At 50.8% G+C, this 25,631-nt stretch overlaps 1 protein-coding gene and 1 long non-coding RNA gene across 6 annotated transcripts in view; one reads left to right on the plus strand and one right to left on the minus strand.

Moving 5' to 3' along the window:
* Positions 1-20,681, plus strand: part of LOC122373509 (serine proteinase stubble-like) — a 59,183-nt gene extending 38,502 nt beyond the window's left edge. For 3 of the 5 annotated variants that reach the window (XM_043351642.1, XM_043351640.1, XM_043351641.1), the window contains exons 4-11: positions 11,522-11,701; positions 13,670-14,239; positions 14,842-14,918; positions 15,347-15,447; positions 15,833-15,932; positions 16,303-16,471; positions 17,974-18,131; positions 20,339-20,681. In XM_043351642.1, coding sequence (XP_043207577.1) covers positions 11,522-11,701; positions 13,670-14,239; positions 14,842-14,918; positions 15,347-15,447; positions 15,833-15,932; positions 16,303-16,471; positions 17,974-18,131; positions 20,339-20,497 — 1,514 coding nt within the window. In that variant the 3' untranslated portion in view covers positions 20,498-20,681. The remainder of the gene's footprint in view (positions 1-11,521; positions 11,702-13,669; positions 14,240-14,841; positions 14,919-15,346; positions 15,448-15,832; positions 15,933-16,302; positions 16,472-17,973; positions 18,132-20,338) is intronic. The other 2 variants (XM_043351643.1, XM_043351645.1) reach the window with 1 other exon arrangement.
* LOC122373510 lies at positions 16,355-19,336 on the minus strand. The gene is made up of 3 exons (XR_006255056.1): positions 19,071-19,336; positions 16,826-16,905; positions 16,355-16,451 (listed from the first exon to the last, which is right to left on the minus strand). It is a non-coding gene; the product is annotated as an uncharacterized LOC122373510 (long non-coding RNA).
* Positions 20,682-25,631: the final 4,950 nt, after the last annotated feature.

Raw genomic sequence — 25,631 nt, forward strand, 5'->3', positions numbered from 1 at the left:
AGCACAAATGTCTCTACATCTATTAACGTATGTAACGTAACTTGTGTGTTTACTGTTTAGGATTTATTGAAATTACGCTATGGGTAAACAACTGATTGAATGCATGACGCTTGAAAAGTTGGATGTGTTGTTTTCACCTCTTGCCATATCTATGCAGCCTTCATTTTCAGCTTTCAACTATCACTGTCAAATTTGTTGTCGTTTTATGGCAATGCATGTTGATGTTTCATTTCTTGATTGGCTGATGAGTGAAAGTGTATGATCTTGATGATGTGTTCCACTTCTTTCCAACTTCGTATCCTTCCAGAATAGGACGAATTTCAACCACATCGTCCACATTTTACACATTAACAAAGCCAATTTTCACAAACAAAATTTTCTTGATCAAACCAGCTACATCGATCCAAATTAATTGTGTAGGTGGCGCAAACAAGGATGGTAGTTTGAAGTGCATCAATTCACCATTTATCATCAGTCCACCTTAGAGACGACCTGGGTCCTGTTTCACCGGTGATAGCAGCACGCTACTATCAAATTGCGCGAGCTGACGTAATGTGATGACGTCACACTAATGACGTTTCGTGTAATCCGTGAGCTTTTTCATAGCTACGTTTGGAACAGAGTTGCTGCCTCGTTGAATGCGTTTAATACATTCGCACGGCCGTGAAGACTGAAGATGTAAGCAGCAATACCTATTTGATGACATCACACAAATTGACGACGGCATGGTTTGTTGATGTTTCCATGGAAACCCAATTTGACACGTGTGATAGCAGCGTGCTGCTATCACCGGTGAAACAGGGCCCTGGTAAGGAGGCGTCACTGGAAATCTGTACCACCGAAGTGCCCCCAAGTGCATGCGAAGTGCCGGCTCCGAGCTCCCACGTAGGTGGCGCCACTGAAAATCGGTACCGCCTCAGAACCGGCCACTAAATCCTGGGTAGGTGGCGCCACGGGAAATCGGCACCACCTCAGTACCACCTCAAGACCCTGTGTACGGCCGCCACTGAAGGTCTGGTGGTATACCACCTCTGAGTCGAGGTCGGGGCCAACACGCATAGGAGGCACCTCCGAATTTTCCTTCAAGACCCATGAGCTAATTTAGCCATCCAGTTTGATTGAGTGGCTGATGGCATGCTCATTAGAAACACTAAAAACGCGGGGCTCGGGCATCCGTAGAACAGCAAATCTAAATGGCAACAATAACATGGAAGCAAAAGTAGTTTTGGGAACATGTCACAAAATTACTCTTATATTGGTTATTGTATTCCATGACATGAAATTAAACTGATGCTCCAGAACGTTCATCTGCATTCAATCGAATATGTCCATTTGGTACTGTCATAGCCCGCCCGCCAGCATCGCGATGTCGTCATGCTGCGAACAACATATCAGCTAATTCCATACACCGACACCATGCTTAGCACCCGGCCGAATGGCGCGCGGTTCAGCCTCAGCTGTAGGCGGACAGTGATCCCTGTTTGTGTCCCCAGTGCCATCCAGGTCTCACAATAGGTCGAGGTCGCCGGTCGACCTCCCCGCACCGGCTCGTCCCCTGGCGTACAGGGTTCCACAGACACTACACACCACGAAATGTATCCGGTGGGGTATCGGCAGGCCGGTGACACCACTGGTGCGTGTATCAGGGGACTGGGGTGTGCGTGCACGCGTGACGACCGTGGCCGCCACGCACCGTGCACCTCTTTGATGTGCTAATGGCGCCGACTGGTGTGGCTGTGCCTCACCCGGACGGCGCTGAAAGACACCCTTGTCGGCCGTGTCGGGCCGGGACAACTGACCCTGACCCCTTCCTGGTCAGCGTAGTATCGTACTGACACGCCCTCGGGCACCGGGGCTGACCCCCCGACCGGCGCGACCGTCCGAACGGCTATCGTAGTGGGCCGAGTTAGCGACACCGCAATGGCAGCACCTGCTGCGGTCTGCGGTTACTGGGCGTTGACACAAAACAAAATGTTGTCTTTAATCACGCACATACTGTTCTGACAACATTAGGACTGCCATAATTTACAATCTGAATTTTCTGATTAGGTACCTAATTCTGGACATCCAAAATTTAGTCGTTGGAACAGTGACATGGATTTTGTAGATCTTTTCAAGTCAGGCACTCAAAATATCGTTATGCGCCAGGCGCGGCCATAGCGCGGGACGCGACGCCAGCGCCGCCTATCGGCAACGCCAGAGAACTAAGGTCGGTGAGAGCACGGATTTTGATGGGTGATAGCGCAGTGTGAAAAAATAGGAAAGTTACATGAAAATGTCGCTATACTACGGTATAGTTCACCATCTGAGCGACATATTTATGTATTTTTATCCATGGCGGATAAAAATTGGACCCGGGATCTGGCCATGGAAGAAAAAAATGTTGGTCAGTGTAAGCACGGATTTTCGTGGAAATGAGCACAGTGTGAGAAAATAGGGAAGTTACATAAAAATGTCGCTATACTACGTTGTAGTTCGCTATCTGAGCAACATATCTATGTATTTGTTATCCATGACGGATAAAAATTGGACCTGGGATCTGGCCATGGAAGAGAAAAATGTTGGTCAGCGTAAGCACGGATTTTCGTGGAAATGAGCACAGTATGAAAAAATAGGGTAGTTACATAAAAATGTCGCTATACTACGCTGTAGATTACCATCTGAGCAACATATTTATGCATTTTTTATCCATAGCGGATAAAAATTGGACCTGGGATCTGGCCATGGAAAAAAAATATTGGTCAGTGTATGCACGGATTTTCGTGGAAACTAGAGTATGAAAAAATAGGCAGCTTACATAAAAATGTCGCTATACTACGCTGTAGCTCACTAACTGAGCAACACATCTCTGCACTTTTTATCCATAGGAGAGAAAAATTCGACCCGGGATCGGGACATGGAAGAAAAAAATATTTGCACCACCAAATGAAATTAAGATACATCACTCCCGTTATATTTGTATTGAGTCTTTCATGAAACAATTTCGCTATACTACGGCAAACAGCATGACGTCTCGCATATATTGAGACATATTTTGACAATGCAATGTAGGTATAATACAATTTGGAATGTTCATAAACATTTTATCTTCTCCTGCCAAATCCCGGTGCCAATTCTCCCCGAATATTGGTAAAAAATACGTCAGGGTAAACGCATATTACTGAATTTAATTGCATTATATCGCATTTTTCAGTTTATCGTTAAGTCTCCACACAGGGACGTTTTCATCTGAAGTTTGGCCGCCGGAGCCACCGCGAGGCCTAGTTGCACGAGTAGCCGATAGTCGGCGCCACCGTCGCACTCGGCCGCAGCCAGTATACTGCCAAAAATGGAGCTATTATGATATCGCTCGTTGGTAACAAAGTGTGGCGTGCTTCATAAATGATCGCCGCATAGAGAAACAACCGTTTAATGAAGAAAATGACTTATATTTTACTCATAATAACAATCTGAACCCCAATGTCCGCTTCTACATATATGGAGTTTGGCGCATAACGTTCCGTGAAGGGGAGAGATAATAAAACATCAACGCACTGAACTATGCCTTTCGTAACCCAGGTGCGAACGTTTTCACCCCAGCTCCACTTTACAGGGGGTAGCATATGTTATGGAACTCAGATCGCTGCCGATATTGAGCCAAAAAAAAACTTGCCCTTATAGGCCACAATACCACAGTTAGTGATAGGGCGATCAGGTGACCTGACCCAAATGGTCGCCGGCCGTTACACCTTACAACGCGCGAGAGAAAGATGACCTTGTTCGGCTTCCTATTAGCCGGGCTAAACAATGTAAAGAAAGGTCGCCCGAGGCGTAACAATACAATAATCCTGATAGTGTTGGCCACTGGGCAGCTCTAGATACCGAACCACTCGTGTGTCGAATGCATGGGTCACATTCTTTGAAAGAATTGTGCAAACCAAACCGATCTAAAGACAGTCAACAAAGAAGTTATAAACTACCAGGCAGAAACAGCAATCAGCATTCCACTTACATACAAATATCTTGCTTACGGGTTCTTAATTTCTCACCCCTAGCCACCTCGCGTGCCCCAGGCCCCGTACTCGTAACTCCACGCATTTTTAGGCCGTTTCCGCCCCGTGGCGTAACCGTTCTGCGTGCGCCGGGCGGTTTCGCGACCCCGCGCGATGTTGACAGGCGGTCACCGCCGCGGGTGTGGCCGGGCCAGCGGCGGTAAGACGGTCGTGTGTCACCAGAGCGCCATTCAGGGTCGCCGCGGGCGTGCCGGCCGACCGAAAGGCTGCCGACGGCCGCCAGTTGCGCCTTATCACGACCAGTTGCGCGGCCGCCGCTGGGGCTGGGGAGGGGTTCGACGCGTGACATGACCGGGCCACGTATGGCACGCCAGACATGGTAGCATGTCCTCCACCACCGTCAAAGGGGCCGCAGAAATGGGCCGCGGTATAAGCATGAAATTTACTGATGTCTGAGCCGGTGGAGCCATTGAGATTTCGAACATGCATTCACTCGCGCCTTGCAGGGTGGGGATTCATTGTATGAACATCCCCCTGCGGTTTTTCGAAAATATCTCAAAAACAGCGGTGCAAATATTATGCATCTTTTTTGCTCATGTTGTGAAAATTTCCGACCAAGGTCACTCAAGTTCAGATCGCCAGGTCACGTCAAATGACCTCACCTCAAAGAGTTTCCGTGTCTACCATAGCTACACCGAGTCACCGATCGCTTTGAAACTTTCAGCGATTGATAAGAGCAAGAGTATGCACAAAATGTATATCCCGGAATTTTGATATCGTTGACTCAGTGATCGGTGATATCGAATTTCTGATTTCGGTGAATTTTGATGCCGGTATCGGTGAAGGTGACTTTTGATATCGGTGATATAGCGAGCATTTCCGATCTCAGCAGTACATTCGCGAATATGCTGCTGCGCGTCTTCACTGCGCCATTAATTGTCTATGGTATCGGCCGAATCCGCCGTTTGAAGACGGACATTCGGCTGCCAAAGCAGCATATTCGGCCGGACCGAATGTCTGACTTCCAGCAGCAGATTCACGAATATCAATCTGCTGCTAGATTGACGGGTATTGTTGGCAATTGGGGCATGACTTCGCGTACTGCTCTCCAGCGACCCCCCCCCCCCCCCTTCCCCCTCCGCCACCCCACACTCTACTAGCAACACAATTAAAAGTTAAAAATGAGCAAAATTTAAATAACAAATAACTTTTTTTCAAAGCTGCTGTGTTGCATGCCGACACTCTATGCCCTGACAGTAACACTTCACGAGTGCTTGCTGACGCAACTGTCGACATGCTCCGCAGAGCAAATGTCACTGTTAATGGGTATCCCGAACGTAATTTGCTCTGGGCGAAAAAGCATTAGCTCATAAGTCACAACCATGTCGACCACACACTTCCAAAACCTCAGATGGAGCCGACCTAGTGCTTGGATAACCTCTGTTAAATCGGATTTACCGGCCAGAATCCAGCACCTAGCCAAACGACTCTATACTTTTGCCGCGTTTATTCGGCATATTACTCATTCATAACCATAATGAAAGAATAAAAGTTTATATCAGCACCGGTGCACGAGCCATGCAAGAGTGGCAGTAAAGCGAGCGGACGCATCCGTTCTGCTTCCGCGACGTGAGTGCTGGGAGGTGCACTTTCTACCGGGACGTTCTTCCCAGCACCTCCCCTCTCCCAGCTCGCCCGATTTCTTCTCAGCTTTACTAAGTCATCGCGGCCCGCTGTATGCCGACTGCGTCGTTGCCGTTCCCTTAGTGGCAGCTGAGATTTGCGCAACCGGGCAGCTCAGTAGCCGCCGAGTGCACGAGGCGGCAGTGCGCGAGCTGCCCAGTGAAAGTGGCGCTCCGTCGACTGTGACGGCCCGGTGTCGGCGCCGTCGGCCGGCGGCGGCGGCGGCCAGTCGTCGCCCGGCGCGCCGACCGTCCGCCGCCCGCTGTCAGTCCGGTGCTCCGCGCGGCATGCCCGTATCGTCTGCCACGCGCCGTGTCTGCCGTCCGTGAGATGCCGGCCCGCTTGCTGCGCGCCGCGCTGGCCTGCGCCGCGCTCGCCGCCTGTCTGCAGGCGCAGCGCCACTTTGACGACTTCTCCGGCGATCGGGACCACCGCGGCCGGCGGCACGGCGGCGGCGGGCCCGCCTCCGAGCGCGCCATCGGGCCCGGCTACGGCCGGCCGTACCGGCTGCCGCTGCAGCACGACGCGTTCGACCCGTTCAGTCAGTACCGACCTGACAGCGAGGCGTTCTTCACGCCGGCCTACGGCACCGACGAGCCCTCCGGGTACGGTCCGGCCGTGTACGCGCCGCCGGTGCGTCGGAGGCGGCCGTACCGTCACCATCGACCCTCCATCAACCACTTCGACGACGACAACGGGCACCGCGACTACCACGACGACTCGTCTAGGAACACGATTCATCAGCCGGGTATGTCGCGGTGAGACTCCCTCGGAGTCACCGCCCAGTCGCCAGGAGTAGCCCCGATCTGTCCCTCCGGGATCTGGGCCACTCTGGGCTGGCGCAGCTCGGATCTGGGCTGGTCGGACAGCCCAGATGCGACCAGGCGTTTAGTGTGTGTCAGTGCGCTGCGTACCGGCGTACCGTTGGCTCCATTCATCACGCGCTACCACAGCGCGACCACCGACCGCACAGTGCGGCGGCCGGCTGGTAACGAGCGCGTCCTTATCCCTGTCGTTCCGCTTGGTGCAGGGAACGGTGGCAGCCGGCCCCGGTGAAAAAGTAAAGGCCGCCGTCCACTGTGCGGAACGCGTGCGGTCCGTACGGAATTTAACACAGAACCCTATGGGCGCATCCGGTCCGTACGGAAATCGTGTGCGCTCCGTCCGGACCGCATCCGAACGGCAATCAGCTGTTGATTTTCCGTCAGCTCTCCGCATGCGTTTCGGATGCGGTTGCTACGGAGACGGAAGAGTGATGTCCGACGCGTTGAACTTTTCTGCGGAAAACGCATCCGGAACGTCCGGAACAGACGTGATTTGGGGCCGTATCGGAGGCAAACATTGTGAATTGTACGAAGAATTGGAACTCGATCATCATGAAGTAAGTAAAAATTATTTCCTTAGAATGGCAAGAGTATTCGCTGCTGGTTACTTGCAATATTTTATTTGGTAATAAGTGATAGGGAAACATTTATTAGCTCTCCGCATCCGGACCGCATCCGGACCGCATCCGGACCGGATGCGGCCAGCGTGCGGCGACATTCCGGACGGACTCCGGACGGAATTCCGTCGCAGTGGACGGCGGCCTTAACTCTGCTGCAACCCGGTCCCTTCGTCCCAGAGATGGCAGAAGCTAAGGCAACTGAGAAATCAAGCTAAAAGTATCAAAGCAGCATATCGTCGAGTTTTCATTATTTCAGGCTGACAGAAAGTTCTAAACCGATGTAAGATCGTTTTGTGAAGTGCAAAAACCGTATCCTGATCAATCATGGAAAACGGCCTGTGACGCAATATGTTCTATTTTTGGCAGTCATAAATCGCAGGTGAAACGTTTGGAAGGGACATGGTGGTCACATGAGTCATGAGTTTTGCTAATTCATGGTACCTTCCTTTTTCACGACGCATAGCTCTCCATTAATTTGTCATACTGGGATAAAATCATGTTAGACGTTTCCGCTTGAAACGAATGAGCAGCTAATGCTACTCGTAAATTATGCTAGCTTACTGCGTTGAACCATATCTATATGAATGTAAGAGATGAGCAATGGACATGAATGAAGCTGAAAATTATTGTCTTCTATTACATTTCCATGCATATTAATTAGTATACGTTCTCCGTTAATGCTTGTCCATTTTTTGATACACATTCGGGATTGTTTTAGAGCTATTGTTCAAGTCGTTTTATTGCCAACTCTCCGACGGGGGACCGGTAGGCAAGGAACCTAACCATCCACCCTAAACACTAAACCATAACTAGTTTGCAGCTGCTTTTGGACCATAAACAGCGCGCAAATAACGGCTTCAGTAGTTGTAGAATGGTGGCAGACTTCAGCATAGCCCATGGAACAGCGGTGTATTTAGTTTCGCAAGCACGGTAGCTCATCACGGGCGCCTCCATTCAACACGGCGCCACTGAGCTACAGTCTCGGCAAGCGGCTCGTCTCTTCCGACACCCCTGCAGACCCGAGACCGTAAACGCAGGACCCGTGACAGCACAGACTGGAAGCCACTTTGCTGGCTGACAACGCCCGTGACGCGACTCTGTGACACGCTCCGTGACGCGCGCACGCGGCGCGGTTGCGCCGGTGGGTCAAATGTGACGGTCGTCACCGACCACTGCCGCCGTGCGGACCTTTCACGTGGCCTCTGATGTAACCGAGCGTCACGGCTCGTCGCGGCTGTGCTCCGGGGTGCAGCGGAGCGCGCCCTGCCACCGGCATACGGGGAGGGGCGGCAGCTCTTTGTGCGGAAGCGGGGCGTGACAGTCGCCGAGGGGTTCCGAGCTGCCTGGACGGCGCAGGATGGTAGCCGCTTAGATCCTATCCGCTTTCACGACGGACTACACATCTGGCTACAATTTGGTGCAGCACAGTTTGGTAAAATAAGGTCAACATAGGTTCAAAATTGAATGATAGTTGTTTCATCATTGCTTTTTCAGTTTGGGCCACACAAATCCGACCAAGAATAATTACTTATCACCTTGCACTGAGACGCACGAGGGTATGTTGCCAGATGTAGGGACGAGATTATGAACAAAGACTGGGGAATTTCCTATGATAACAATGCACTTGTGACTTGTTTCGCCACCTCCACCGTTTTCATTGTTTAAATGTAACACTCCAGCTCTCCAACAGCACTCACTCCAGCTGAACACTCCAGTTAAATTATTATATATGTAAACGTTGGTGAAATAAGCTTCCTTTGCGGTAAGAACACATGTTTATTTTCACAACATTGCTGAAACATCATGCCACACCTTTACTCTTTTGAGCCAGAGTAGGGTATCCGCGATTCCGCAATGAGTGTTCATAAGCTCAGTTAATCCGTTACCTGTTCCAATTATATGTTCCCAAACAGAGTTTCTAGCCAATTCATGGGGTATTGACCACAGGTACGCCAGTTTATTTTTCATTTCATCTTTTTTGTAAGTGGGCCACTACCTTTTAGATAAATGACAAAACCATGGCTCTAGAGAGCAACAAAAACATGGCTTGCTTTTTTTTTTAACTGAACACAAACCCGACCTCACTTGATATAAGTTTAAATCAAGCAAAGCGATATAGTTTCGGTCTTATAAAAATAAAATAATAACACCAAAAGATGGAGAGGGGGTTCCGCGGAAATAATCGCGATTTTCAGACGATAATAAAAAATCAACTTTTGAACTAAATGAGGAGCCACCAAACAATCGAAGCATATGGATGTTACCACTGGAGTTCGAACCTTTTTGTAGACCCAAGCATTGGTAGGTACACTCGGGGGCAGATTGATGTTCTACAACTCTTTATCCACCGGGTTCCTATGGCTCAGCATTGGCAGCAGCCGCCTGGTACCGGTAGACTGTGCCGCTTCACTTACTTGTCAAGCGGCACAGCCTACCCACACCGTATGCCACCGGTCTGGGTCGGTGGCTGGAAGGCGATGTGGGCCGCTTGTGACGTCAGCGCAGCGGTGAGGGCCGAGCCCGGAGGCATGGCTCGGGTCGGCGCGGCGCGGCGGCTGGCGAGGGCTGGGGAGTGAGGTGGGGTGGGAGCACGGACCATCGCGCGGCTGAGCGAGTGTAGTTAACTTTCGCGTCTCAAGGCGCCAATTATTCTACCTAACAATTGTGCTAAAGCAGTTGTTAAAATGTCCTATCCCCAAGACAGCGCCTATCATCATACTTGCAATGCACCTTACGACACACTTAAACGTGGCATTGGGACAGCCGATAGAATTTATATCACACGCGCATCGAGTTGCGGAGCTACATTGTTTAGAACAGATAAGTATTAAGGCCTTGATTGAGCTCATTGGTGTCTATTGTTTCGCACAGCAATCGTCCAGAGACGTGGGAACTGGGGTTTTTGGATAGCGCGGCGTCCCAACTTTAAGCAATTCTTACTGTTCCTCTAATGTGTGGTCGCAGCCACCAATAGCAAGCCGTTCCAACTAGGAACAAATAATTCGCGCACCTGAGACGGTTCGAACCGGGTTTCTCCAACCGGTCACCCTACGACGCTAGCGTGTATCCACTGAGCTGCCGAAACCAGCGACCACCCGCGGCGGTCAAACGCGATCAAATGTCACAATACTGTCATTGGCGGTCAGCGGGTCAATGTCATTTTGTTTTGTGCAGACGAGCACCATTCTCGGTAGCTCAATGGATGAACGCTCGTGTCGTGAATTGGTCGGTGAGAGAAGCCCGGTTCGAACCCCCTGAGCGGCCGACTTTTTGGCTCCTAGTTAGAACGGTTTGCTATTGGGGGCTGTGACCACATAATAGAGGAACAGTAATAATCGCTTTAAATTGGGGCGTTGGCTGCGGCACTACTCATAACCCCCAGTTCCCACGTCTCTGGACGATTGCCGTGCGAAACAATAGACACCAATCTGCTCAATCAAGGCCTTAATACTAATATGTTATACCTACAAAATATAGCTCCGCACCTCGATGCACGAGTGACATAAGTTCTATTGGCTGTCCCATTGCCACGCTAAAGTGTGTCGTAATGTGCATTGCAAGTATGATGATAGGCGCTGTCTTGGGGATAGGACATTTTAACAACTGCTTTAGCACAATTGTTAGGTAGAATAACTGTCGCCTTGAGACGCGAAAGTTAACTACACTCGCTCAGCCGCGCGATGTCCGTGCTCCCACCCCACCTCACTCCCCAGCCCTCGCCAGCCGCCGCGCCGCGCCGACCCGAGCCATGCCTCCGGGCTCGGCCCTCACCGCTGCGCTGACGTCACAGGCGGCCCACATCACCTTCCAGCCACCGACCCAGACCGGTGTCATACGGGTGGGTAGGCTGTGCCGCTTGACAAATAAGTGAAGCGGCACAGTCTACCGGTACCAGGCGGCTGCTGCCAATGCTGAGCCATAGGAACCCGGTGGATAAAGAGTTGTAGAACATCAATCTGCCCCCGAGTGTACAAGCAACGAAAGCCAAAAGTGGAGCCAGGAAAACTCGACTAGTAAAGGTATGCGTTTCCTTGTTTGAAACGAATCTACGTCGAGTGACGTAAAAAAGTTTATGGGAAGGCTCTTCTCCGATAGAACCTCAGAACATTTGTGTTCCGAAAAAGACACCAAATAATCTACATTCTACTAGTTATTCAGTTTCCAAGGAGCCCACAATATGACAGCAACGACCAAATCCTTCCACAGACTCCCCCCACTCCACCTATGACCTCTGACTGACCTATCATTGACCTCAATACCAACATCACCAGCTTCAGCAGCTTCAGCAGCAGCGGCGGCAGCGGCCGACTGGTCCTGGACCTCCGGGTGCCTCCGGGGTACCGCCGGGGGTACCGCCGGGGTGCGAGGCCGGCGCGCTGACCGGGGCGGTCCTCGTTTGCAGTGATCCCGCAGAAGTGCAGTTACAGGGGCTCGCAGTACGACTGCGGCGTCAGCGTGGGCTGCGTGCTGCGCGGCAGGAAGGCCATCGACCTGTGCGACGGCGGCATGGTCTGGAGCTGCTGCGTGCCCAGAGACGTGGCCGACAAAGACTACGCCGCCGAGGCCACCGTGTCTAACGCCGGTGAGTGGGCGCCAGGGGCGCGGCCGGCCGGACGGGGTGACACGGCCGGGAGGGGACAGAGGACAGCTGGGGGTGGGAGAGGAGGACGGCGCCGCACAGAGCAAGAACGGAGGGAGCGCATCGTAGGCAGTCTCGCAAAAAGAAGTTCCACGAATTCCGCTTCACCATGTTGTGTATGGACCTGGGCATCAGCGGTCTGTGGAACCAGTAGTCGTTGTTACACTGTCTTAGGTCTTGAAACAAAGGTCAGGAAGAAGTGCAACATATTTTTTGCAAGATCAGGAAACAAATTGGCCATCATAAGATATGTTCTTCCTATAAAAATGGTAGTGGGCGGAGACTCAAGCTAAGTCAACTGGTCGCTCGCACTTCATTTTGTCATTCATGGTCATCGAGCGCGGTGTGGAACGTAGAGGGCAGCTGTACGGGCTCAGAGTGAAATGGATATCATATGCATTATGCAAAGAGCCGCTGCCGTGCGCAAAACGATTACGCATCTGCAGTACCAGAAAGCTGACCAAATGAAGACGGAAAGATGTAATAATTGTGACAAAAAAGCAACATGAGGAACAAGACAGAACCGAGATGAATCAAGTCGTGAAGTGTCGAGGAAACTTTGAAGGCTGTTTGGAGGGAACGTTCACGAATACTCGTCATGATCTAGCGCTGCCATCGATTCCGATGTTAGCATGTATGAAACATAAAACAAAAGATAAATCTGAACTTAAGCCCAACCGAAACTATGATAACTCAACTCACACACCACTTCTCTTCCATTCCCAATGCACGTACCACACAAATTACCGTACAAAGTGCCACCATATTCAAACTCGAAATCACCCCCACTTGGCATGACTGCCTGTCGTGTTTGTCATCTTCCCACCGTCTCTGTCTAACGCGCCCGGCCCCGGTGATATGGCACACTGAGTGGCACCGTCACAGATCGTCACACGTCACTCTGACCCCCGTGCCACCGTCACTCCGCGGTGCCTCTTCCCGGGAACTCGCCCTTCACCAGCGCGTGTCTAAACCTCCCCTTTCCACCCTTGCGATGATTTGGAGCCATCGGATCAGCCAACCGTGCCGGTCGCCGCGCCTGACCGCGACGACCGTCACCAGTGAACTTGTCCGTTTTTTATCGATTGTCCAACGCACGCACAGTGCACAGGGACAACGAGTGTGATCTGTAATGCTCGTGGGCGTGTAGAGTAATGTCAGCGCCGTACGCGGTCGCTCATTGGTCAATCTCTGCTATCGTGGCCCGGAATGAACAGACCGGAAATGTTTTGTTGCGTTGAACTGGCCCTTTTGTGTGGGTGTTGAATGGGCACAGCGATGTGTTCATCTCGACACTTGTGTTCTACATATGTGTGAAACAGGTAATTACTAGAACTAGTAGTCTAGAACCGATTGCATTGAAGGGTTTGAATAGCCTGACGACATAGCCGGTATAAGCTAATTCGACTACTCATGATTTCATGAGATTGATTTTGAATTCACAAAAACACATACCTACTAGAAAAAAAAAACAGTAACCAGCATAGTGAGTACGGCTGTTCAAATGAACAGACTCCATGAGAAACTTTACGTTCACAGTCGAGGCTTTCAATAATCAAGGAGCACATTACCTAAACCCTGTTGGATTGTTAAAAAGGCCAAACAAAAAAGTAAAAGCAGCCAAAATAATTTCATTCAAAATTTAGGTTATCAATGATTGTCTTCCCTAACGCCAGCTTAACTTCTTCTACACCTTTTAGAGAGAGCTCAGCAACTGTGTCTAGCTATGTCTACAAGGGATTTTAAATAAGGGCTCCCTTTTCAACACCTTGGATTATCTATCAGTTTCTCCGCCACTACAAATTTATGGACCTTCTTTTGCGCTTGTATGCACGGATGGTCTGCCATGTTATAATAAGGAAATGGAATACCCAGCCGCTATCTTACTACTCATTTTTCTCCTTTTTGCAGGTGCCAACATCTCGAACACATCTATTGCTCTTGATACAGCCGGTCTTGGTCCCCTATCGTCTGACTTACCGACTAACTTTGACGCTTCCCACGCGACTGGCCCGTCCCCTGACCTGGCCGCGGCCGGCTCGGCGCCCCGTCCCCAGGTCACCACCATGCGCGCGCTCACCCTGCCCTCCTACTACGGTCACCACGGCCGGCCCGAGCGGCCCGAGCGGCCCAGCCGGCCGTACCGCACGCCGCGGCCGCACCCCGTCTCCATCATCCCCATCCTCGACGAGCCCAACCCCGAGACCAACCACGTCGGCGGCCACGCGGACGGCGACGTGCCCAGCTTCGGGCCCGTGTTCGATAACCGTCCGTTCGTGGTGCTCCGGCCGCTGCGGCCCGGCACGGGGTACGTGTCGGGCTCTGGCCGTCCCCCCGTCCGGCCAGCGCGGCCCTCCCGCCCGCTGGCCGGCCTGCCCCCGCCGAGCCGGCCCGGTCTCCGACCCGACCCCGACGCGGACAGTAACCATGTAGACCGGCCGCAGCGCCCGCTCCGGCCCAGTTCGAGCTCGGCAGACGCCAGTAAGAGCGCCGCAGATCGGGCCGACGACGACACACGCGCGCGCGCACAGTCTACACGCATGTTTGGTGATGGTAGTGTAGTGGATTGCACCTCCACCCGCGTCCCTTCCCGCCGCCAGCCTGACCTGAGCTGACCTCCAGGCGGCGCGCAGCAGCTTCAAACACCGTCACCGCAGCTTCCTTTACCAAAGGCCTCACCCACGATAATGATCTCAGCTCTCCAGTGATATTGCTGCATTTGTCATGATAATAAGCAATGAATAAATCAAACGAATAAAAGGTTAAACGCCCATGTTCCCTCACAAATTGTATATACAGAGCACAACTGTTGTGTGTCGGTGAGTTGTTAGCGAGTCGTCATGAGTTAATTTGTGAATCTCTTCGAGAAACGTACTTTCACCTATAATGGCGCTACCAAAAGTCCATTATTGCATGTATCGAATCTACTTTGCCAAGAAATGCATTAGTATTTTACGTATCATTTTCCTTACATGTTCTAATTGCTAAGAAGTAAACAATCAATCGATTCTCTGTAGCCCGGTGAACTAACCCGTCAACACTCGAGTGGTGTCTGTCCCTCACCGACCACCTCCGTGTTGCAGAGTGCGGTCAGGTGTACAGTCGCACCAACCGAATCGTCGGAGGTCACGACTCGTCGTTCGGCTCGCACCCCTGGCAGGTGGGTGGGTGTTTACGCTCGGTGGGTGTTACGCGTAACGTAACGGTGTAACGGTGGGGAGGAGTACGGGATGATGGATTTCTTTTGAGAGAAGAGGGGCAAGGAAGAGCCATTCCTGGCAATGTAGGTGGGTGTTCGCGCATAGTGGGGCTGTTACGCTTAGTAATGAAACGGTGCAGCGGAGGGGAAGAGCCATGGATGGAGCATCTGTCGCAGGAACTAGAGGGTGCAGACTGCGGGGATTGAGTTTACTTCGTAGGGGATGGCGGAGGAGCAGCGATAGACCGCCCTAGCTGAGGGGGGAGGGTGGATCAATGATTGAATAGCCGTACAGCAGGATGGGGTAGCTTTGTATGACAGTCTAAGGGACAGCAATCCATCAAGGTCTTCAAGTGTCACATTCTTAAGACGTTCATGTTCCACTGCAGGCTGCACTTATCAAAGAAGGCTTCTTCTCCAAGAGGATTGCTTGCGGCGGTGCCCTGGTCAACAAACGATGGGTGGTCACCGCGGCCCATTGCGTTTACAGGTGAGTCATCGAGTCCACTTGAGAATACCTTGTAAAACGCAATGGTAGTAAACGTTGCACGAGTTACTACGATCTTAACTGGGTCTAGTTATGGTTTTAAAAAAAAATGTTTAGTTTATCATGTGTTCACTCCCCGTGATTCATCAGTACACCTTGGGCAATTCAGGCAGCTAGTGTTATTAAACGAATATCAAACAGTACAAAGTACAAACATATGCGAACAAGTGCATTGTGCAATAACCTACATTTACATGTAGGCATTTTAAACAAATGGTCATTTGTGAAACTTCTTTTGAATGTGCAAGGTCACCGGTATAAGCCCCACAGCTGGATTACGAAAATTTCAACTACTGCAACTTCACGATACAACTCTGGCACCCCACAGAGCCGACATATCGAGTATGAAGATCCGTCTGGGCGAGTACAACGTCCGAGAGTACTCTGAGCGCTATCCGCACGAGGACTACTCGCTGGAGCGGAAAGTGGTGAGTGGAGCCGTGCTGCATCCTCCTGGAAAAACGAACCACATCTCCACCTCCCCCCCCCCCCCCCACGGAACTCACAGCTGTTACTCTTACCCGGAGAAGCATCTCTACCCTCCCCCCCCCCCCCCCTTCCCGAGACCATCTGCACCTCCGAGCTGTCATGTGCAACCCGTCGACACGATGGGTGCGGTGTGCGGTATACGTCCAATGTGCATCCAAGTGTACCCCAACGAATGAATAGTGCATAGTGCATATTATGCAGCACCGCTGTATAAGGCTTGCTCCCCTGAGCACATATTCATTAGTTTGGCATCAACATGTTTTACATGAAACTAAGATTTGGCACTCACCATCGTCCTGACGTTCGCAGGTGCATCCCAAATACAACCCGTCCAACTTCGAGAACGACCTGTCCATGGTGAAGCTGAGCAAGGACGTGGTGTTTAAGGAGCACATCGTGCCCGTCTGTCTGCCCAACACAGACGAGTCCTTTGTCGGCGACACGGCCACCGCCATCGGCTGGGGACGCACCGCGCATGGTGAGTGAGGCTACGATATGGTCATTGGCTGGGGACGGACCGCGCCGCACGGTGAGTGAGGCTACGATATGGTCACTAGCTGGGGACTGACCGCGCCGCACGGTGAGTGAAGCTACGATATGGTCATTGGCTGGGGACTGACCGCGCCGCACGGTGAGTGAGGCTACGATATGGTTATTGGCTGGGACGGACCGCGCACGGTAAGGTCATGACCGGTCACTGACTGAGAAAGGATTACGCACTTTGAAGTTTGAGGTCACCAGACGGCCACTGGGTGGGGACGTACTGCGAACATTGAGTTAGTCCATGAAACGGACACGCTAAGGCATACCTATGCATTAACAGGGAACACACCTGTGCCATATGAGTCGTGGATGAGCCGACATAAGCCAGGCATGGAGCAGGGCGTAAGCAGCTGTCGTTAAACGCATCACCTGTCGGTTAGTGATACCATCACGTCACCCAAGAGCCGAACTGACAATTCATAGTCAAGTATCATGGGTCAACCTGCTTGGGCGTGGGCGATGGTAGAAAAAAAATGTGAGCTAATACACGTCGACTTTACGGTTGGCAGGTAAAAGAGAACTAATTAATTATGGGAGAGCTGGCGATAAAAGAGAACTCCTAGCAAAATACCTAAGGCACAATATACTTCATTTTCGCGCCGTTATCAGAAAAGCAGGTATATATGACATTTTGAAAAGGAGCGGAGTTTAAAATAAAAATGAATGGGTCGAAATTTTTCAGCGGTGACACTATGCGTTAATTTGGCTTAAATTGTCTCACGTAATGCTAAAACAACTTATAGCTTAGCAATTAACAAAACAACATTTAAGCAACTCCTTGTCCCGAGAATAACAACTCACAGATTTCAGCAACTTAGCTTATGAGCTTGAGTATGAACCGCTACTATGCATTGTGAACAGGCCATGTTACCACTTAATCGAATAGCATCGCTGTGCAAGTCGCAACATAAGTGTAACTCAGGGTAGATCTGCACAAAATGGGACATGTCTTCCGCGGCAAAATGAGTCAAACGTGCTTAGCAAGCGAATGCAGCGACACGGATCACCTGTGCATACCAATTCATACTTACCGCAACGACCTTACATCTACTTGCATTATGTCCGCTGAGAACTCAACCTGAATTATTTTAAATGGCTCAAAGGTCTTCTTGCGAACATTGCGCAGAAATGAGCCGGCAAAAAACGATACAGTGAAAACTCTGCGTCGATTGGAAAAAAAATCGGAAAATTAAGCTAGCATTGCCATCCATCAGAAAAAATGTTATCAAAAACAAGCAGTAGCGCGCGCAGGGAAGAACTTTAGACGGTGATCACATGCATATCTCATTTCGAATATCGCCTGCCAGCTTACTTCTAACACCTGAACTTACTTGCATTGCCCAAGATTCAAATAACCTTCCTTTTCCCCAGCTGACCCCAGCTGACCCCAGCTGACCCCTACTGACCCCGGCTGACCCCCCCCCCCCCCCCTGGCAGGTGTGGCGTCCACGCCGAACGTGCTTCAGGAGGTGGACGTGGTGGTCATTGACCAGCAGACCTGCCAGAACTGGTACAAGGGCGCCGGCCGACGCGAGGTCATCCACAAGGTGTTCCTCTGCGCCGGCTACAAGGACGGAGGACGCGACAGCTGTCAGGTGAGACATGGGGCGCTGTCTCACGGAGGCAGGGCGCAGGGGAGGCACGGCGCTGTCCCACGGAGACAGCGCGAAGAGGGAGCCACGGGTTGCGGCGCTGTCTCACGAAGGCAGGGTAGAGACTAGAGAGTGAGAGAGGGAGGAAAGTCGCTGGCCTGTCTCCCTGAGGTAGGACGTAGAGAGGTACGGCACTGCCTCCCGGAGGCAGGGTATATAGGGAGGCGCGTTGCTGCCTCCAGCTCACCGTTCCGTGCTTCTATCCTCAGGATACTAAAATCCTTCTCCTCCACGCCGCAACCCCCCTCCGGGCTGGACAGGCAACTTTATCTCATGCGGGCTGCTCCCTTGGAGCGGCACCGCTGCTCCTGAGGGAGCGTTCCCCGTAGCCGGGTGCAGTGAGTGCCTTGGGGCTGGGTGGCCTGTCCTTTGGACGGGCTCAGCCCCGGCGACTCACTAGGGTGCCTGCCCAGACCAATGTCTCCCCCTAATTCCTATCATCCCTCAGGCTCTGCAATGGTCTTGTCGACCGAAAGGGCCTAACCCAACAAAACAAACAAATAAACTGCCTCCAGCTCTCTCGGAGGCCGAGACAGTGGCGACGTGAGCAGTGAGGCACGGCGCTGTCTCGCTGGGACAGGGCGTAGAGTGTGTGTGTATCACGGGTTTACATAAGGTGTCATGTGATATGTTGGACACTGGACACTTGGACAGCAAAATTCATATCAAACATCAGCCAAGATGAGATTCCACAGGGTGACTAGAGATCAAATATCGATTAGTGATTTAGAATGTGCATCATAACGGACGGTGTTAACAAAACAATAATGTGAAGTGAGATCGTACTGAATTTAATTGGGCATTGCAGTAGCCTTCTTATTGCATGACAAAACATGTTTGATTCAAATCGAGTCAAAATCCGTGGCATCTCATCTCGCTTACGTTTGATTTTCGGTACGTCACCAATTGAAGAGGCTGCTCCCATGAGATGTTCTTTCAATTCCCATTCGCGAACCATCCAAATGCAATCTCAGAATCTGCTCTCTCCCACGATTGCGATAGAGGCTCAGAGAGCTGATAAACACACTGATATCCACTGTACTGATTCACACACCGATGTTACGCAGCCCTCTTCACTGCACAGTGCTCATCACTGATCACTTGTCACTTGTCAGTCTCCAAATCCATCCCATCACGATCCCACACCACCAACCTCCACCATCCGGGCTCGCGACTGGCGCCAAATCGCCGATCACTTGTCATGTTTTGTGCGCCAGGGGGCACTGTTTGCCGGCATCCATGCGTCTTCCCGACGCTTCGCTGAGCGCTGATTGGTGGAGACGATAACCGCCCCGGGCGCTGTTGCTCGCGCCGCCTGGGGGAGGGGAGGGGAGGGGTAGGGGGGCGCTCAGCGACAGCCCGGGGTCGTGGGTCGTATTTCCGATGCGTCTCAGTTCCTCTGGCCAGAGACGATTTGCATTTTGCTCGAATGTTGTCGAATGTCAGTCGGTGGTTTGACGCGTGTTTGTATGTATGTAGATTGTAGTAAGCTGTAAATTGTATCATCTGAAAATATTCAACCCTTAACTGGATGCTGCAATCTGCATTGTGCGTAGTAATCCATAGCTAAAAATTGTAACCATTAACCACCTATCGGTATCATAAGATTAAGTACCTTGACAAGCTTGAGTTCTTCGCTGCTAAACGTCCATTATGCTATTAACGTCCCAGTTAAACGTAACTCGTCCAGTAGCGGCGGAACACCTTCAATTAAGGGGGGGGGGGGACACTGCCGACTTTTGGTCCCATTCATTCCATGCAACACCCATAGGGCTAATGTTAAAATGGCAAAATCAAAGGGGGGCACGGTGCCCCGGTGCCCCCCACGTTCCGCCGCCAATGAACTCGTCCACTGGCGGATCCAAAAAGGCGGTCTTGGACTCTGCGGGGTGCATACCCACAAAAAGTTTCTCCAATTTCCAAATACATCGGACTTCATTGCCCCAGCGGCATTGCAATGCAGTTTAAAACAAACCTTCTCTAAAAAAAAAATACATATTTTAGGTACCTATTACCGTTTAACCGTATATTTTCGTTGATTTCAGGCGCCGCGAGGGTGGAGAGTTGCCCCAAATGCCCCCTCCCCCGGACCTGCAAGTGAGCTCGTCTATGCAAAATACTGACGGTTTACTGTATTCCATCTCTCCCAGGGTGACAGCGGCGGCCCGCTGACACTATACAAGGGAGGCCGGCGGACCCTGATCGGTCTGGTGAGCTGGGGAATCGGCTGCGCGCGCGCCGGACTGCCAGGAGTCTACACCAACATCGCCAAGTTCATGCCCTGGATCAACAACTACATCAACACGTAGGCGGGCGGCGGACAGCGCGACGTGAAGGTGCCATAACCAGCGCCGGTCGTGAGGAGCCCCGCACGCGGGGCGCTACCAGCACTGGAAGGCGAATGTGTGGTGCAGCTGCAGCGACACCTATGGCAGTGAGCTGAACGACAGCTGTACGCTATCGCCGCTGTGAGCGCTGGCGCTGTTCAAGGCTTTTGTTTAGCTCGTGATGATTGCAAAGCACTTGAACTGCATGTTGAACAGCTGCGTCCCGACTCCCGCTCCGTCGAAACTCATCAGAAACCTACGTTACCAATGTCCCAGCAGCCATCTAAGGGTTTGATTTCCTTTATAAATGAGACCGGTTAAAGAGGTACCGAATCAGTTTCAGCAACCGGACCGTACACAAGTAAAAAGAGGGACACCGGAAACGGTACGTTTCGACTTGAATGATCGTGTAATGCATGGGATGAGTCATGGAATTGGAATGCGTAAAGTAGACTACACTGAAAGTTCACGCATTGGTCAGTGGCTGATATGACGTGACTTACACACGATCTTTGAATGGAACTGCATGATCAGTTGTTATTGTGAATGATATTTATATTACGATTTATGTGACGATCGACGGGTACGATTTCTCTGACGGTGAAGACTCATTACAAAATTCAGGCCCAGGGTGAATTCTGTTGACATTTGTTGGCACCGGCCGTTCGAAGTTAAACTCTCATTTGTTTGGGATGCCGTATTTCGACCTTATGAAGCAGCAAGTGACAGCATTTGTTGTGTATAATATCTTATGTACGATGCATTATAACGACAGGCCAACTTTTTTGTTGATATACCGTTAATTGCATAGGGACCAAGCTTCAATCGAGTGTCCCTTGCCGCGATTGTGTCTGATAATGTCGAGTGTGATTGGACTTTCACAAGGTAACTGTCGAGATAACAACGTGTCTTTCTAGTGCCTTGAAACCGTCTTCCTATGTTATCACTAACCACTCCGGAAACAAAGAAAAGGTAAAAGTTTTTTTTTTTAGATACTTGTTTCACGCGCTCTCTTACAACGTGAAAAAACAGCCACAGAAAATTAACGAGTCACGAAACGTTTAATAGTCGTTTTTTTACGGAATGTCATACACTGTGCAAGTGTCGAATATTCACGCTGCAACGCATTCTGATTATGAATATTTTGATATTTTCTATGTTTCTTGCTGTCAATGCTGTGTACGAAAGTTACCATTGTTACATGATGCCTTCTTTGTACTTAACTCTGCCTGTATTGTTAGTACCAGTACAACGCGTTGGATGGGGAGCTGTTTTGAGACTCCGATATTGGTTGTCTACCAGTGATATGTGTCATGTCGATAGAAATGCACGTCAAAATATACATAAGATGCACGGAAGTGAATGCTATTTATTTGACAGGCTGACGCAGTTCCAAAATGTTAACCCTCGCCGGACCTATTGGTTTTCTACATACATCCTAGCCGAGTGCCGACGGGGCGGGTACGACGAGTAGTAAAGTAATCTTGGGTACGACAACCTCGCCGTTTCACGCCTATTGAGCTATGAGCCCCGCGGAAAAAAGAGCGTGTACGCCGTTACGAAACGCAACAATCGGTACCCAAGTTCAATGTCTCAGGATACCTCCGGTGACCTCTGAGGTCAGGTCAAGTGCCCCAAGGTACGGTTTCGGTTTTTGGTAAATAATAACCACCAAAAATTGTCGCAGAGCCACGATTTTGGCAATATCATGTTGGCCATGCTCAGGCACGTCGAATGGTATACTTTCTGTTTGTTGGCATCGTGTTCCTCTTGTCGGGACGCGTCGATCGAACTAAAAGTTGACCTTGAAAGGTCAACTTAGCTATTTGACCTCAGGTCAAGGTCATGACCGGACCGGAAAAGGTCGTGTTGCATATCAATCGATCCGTATCGTCCAGCTGAACACATCTAATGTGTTTTCATCGCTCTAGCATGCCTCTATCAAAAGTTACTAGCGAAAATTGTTGCATAACCTACCTTTCGCATGACCTGAGATGACCTCAGGGACATAAGGAGGGTCACGCGTGCCATTGAGTGCTTAGAATGACGTCCGTCCATAAGAGGGGCCTTTCAATTTTATCCCATTGTCTTATAAAGGATAGGGCGCATAACTGACCTGATCTTCGGTCATCGATATCAAAATTCTTAGATATGAGTTTTATGCATACTGTTGTCCTTATCAATTGCTGAAAGTCTCAAAACGACTCGTCACTCAGTGTATAAGCTATATGGCAAGCATTGTAACTTTTTCTGAGGTGAGGTCACTTGACGTGACCTGGTGACCTGTCACATTGAGAGACCTTTGATCTGAGATTTCTACTACATAGGTATGCAAAAACAGCTTATGATAAGGTGTGCCAAAAAAAAGCGGCGCTCCACGGCGCCGTTTCTGAGATATTTGCGAAAACTGCTGGAGGTGTTTTAACTTTTAACACCCCCAGCAGGGCGCAGTAGTAACCGTGACGGTCACTGCATCAGTGTTCAATTTTGGTGGCTATACTACTGTAATACCACAGAAAGTTCATCGTAATACGCATAGTGCATCAGACGTCTGCATCTATCGCCCCCAAAGGATTGACGGCACCATTCGATCAACGTGCTCGGTTGCAGATTCGGTAGAATGACAGCTGGTATCTTTCAGAGTAGTGGGGACGTCCGCGTCACCTGTTCTGCGTGAGCCCGCTGACCGAACAGTGAACTGACTGATACCATCGCTAGTGCACCGTTACACGTTGCTAGCTATAGGTACTGTATACAGCAAGGCAGACTGATTATACCTGGTCTCACCACACAGGTCACCTGATGTGAGTTCGCTGCACCCAGTGACAATGGCTGATCTGACCTGACCGATACTCCCGCTGACGGTTCCTGCCGATAATCTAACCAGGAACCAATCTGACACTCCTCTGTTCCCAGCGACACTGTCACCCCGCTAACTTTACTCTCCTGACACTCCCACACGTCCAGTAGGTAGCAGTCACCCCGCTAACTTTACCCTCCAGAGTCCTGACACTCCTTTACGTCCAGTAGCAGTCACCCCGCTAACTTTACCGTCCTGACACTCCTATACGTCCAGTGACAGTCCCCCCCACTGACAGTACCCTCTCGACACGCCTCTGCGCTCATTATCGACAGCGCGCTCGGTCTAAGTGACAGTCGAGCGGCCGACAGGCGCCACTCACCACCGCGGGCCGCGGGCCGGTACCGCCGCGCCGCCGCCGCCGCCGACGCCGCTGACCTGGTGACTTACTTGGACACCGCCACCGTCCGGTTCAGTCGGCCTTTCCCGCGGCAGTGCCGGCGCCGGCCGCCGTTCGACCAGCCCGACACGAGCCATCGCTAGACTACAGCAGAGCTCCAATATACGGTGGCCAGCGCCGATTTATGCAGCAGAGGGCTTCATCCGGTGCCGCAGGGTTTAGATGCTGGTATTCGACACGCACTGCTTTATGTTATTCTACGGGTGACCTCGTGCTTCTCCAAGGTCGAGTGAGGTTGAGCATGGTAAGAGGTGGGAGAGAGAGAGAGAGAGAGAGAGAGAGAGAGAGAGAGAGAGAGAGAGAGAGAGAGAGAGAGAGAGAGAGAGAGAGAGAGAGAGAGAGAGAGAGAGAGAGAGAGATAGAGAGAGAGAGAGAGGGAGAGAGGGAGGGAGGGAGTGATAACATAGCATGGGATATGACAATACTGACATTGGCTAGACTCTACTTGGAAAAGCACTTGCGACTGAATAACAACGGCGAGTTGCATCACTTCTATCAATAGGATACCAGATACAAAAGTTGAATTAAGGAGACTCAGAGGGATTCCAGAAATGCGTCAGCTGCGGTCTGCCTCCCTTGAATAAAGATGGAGATCCTGATACCGACCGCCTAATTGGATTTGGGACATTGCTAGACAAGATGTCATTTAACGTGCTATGTAGTAGGAACGGATGGAAGGGATTCATCCGGATGAAAGGGATATCATCCGGATTCTGTTGGCATGACAGTAGTGATTACAGATCAATCAATCAGGCCAATGGTCGTATCGCGTCTCGACCACCATGCAGCTCGACTCATTTGGTGTCAGAAACCCGTCGCGGCGCTCCCCCGTTCCACTGCCGTCGCCCACGCGCCCCGGACAGGCACGGCACTCTGTCGGTATTCCTTCCCAGAATTGGGTTCGGTCACTGGTGAAAGCGGAATGCGGCAATAGCAGAGCGGCTAACCCACGGCGTCGTCCGATCGGCGTTCTGACGTCGAGCCCGACTCATCGGCGTTGCCAGAACTCATATAGTAAATGTAATTTGATTTTGAGTATGCGAATGGTCAGCAGGAATGACTGCAAAATTGGTGCAGGAATTCAGTTTGGTTCCTTCGGAAATGATATGGCGGCGTGAGATTTGGAGTCGCGTGCCGGCTCCCTGCCGTGCGTCAGGTATGCCAACGTCTGCCCGCAGCCTCCTGGGTAATGAGTTGCAGTCGAGGTGGCAGGGCGCACAGCGTGTCCTCTGGACTGTTATTAAAGCAAAATGGCAGCCCATTAGCATTCCTAAATAAGGCTAACGTACGGCAAATTATTCACACACATTAAACGGTCACGGCCGGAAAAAGAGAAATCCTGAAGACGCCCTTCTTGGGCAGAGAAACAGAAGTCAATTCCACTCACTCTTTCAGATAAATATGTCGGCATGCACAGGTGGTGCATTCCAAGTATACGTCAAGTGGGCTCGATAGTTCGTTCCGTTTGACATACCTATGTAGATAAGTCCGTGCGATTAGAACGTAGTCACGTACTGAATAGCTCATATTAATTAAAGCATCATTAGGAAAGTTAATGATGCCGCAGCAATATTGAGCATAAAAACATTAATTCGGTAGTTACTACTTGCAGGTGTAGGTCTGTCAACACTGATCGAGGTAGGTAGGTACATACATACACTGTTAGATCTAACGAACACGTGCAAAGTTCGCTTTTAACGACGAGGTGCACTCACGACGGACGAGTATTTGTATATCATAAAAAAATGACTTAAAATGAAGGGCTCTACTGTTCTACATAACTTGTTTGACATTACGCTGGCGATTCAATGAAGAAGACTCTTATGTTTGATAAAACGTAAATCGTTCAAAATAAT

Source organism: Amphibalanus amphitrite, unplaced genomic scaffold, assembly GCF_019059575.1.
Source record: "Amphibalanus amphitrite isolate SeventyFive unplaced genomic scaffold, NRLGWU_Aamphi_draft 001507F_arrow, whole genome shotgun sequence".
NCBI lineage: Eukaryota > Metazoa > Arthropoda > Thecostraca > Balanomorpha > Balanidae > Amphibalanus > Amphibalanus amphitrite.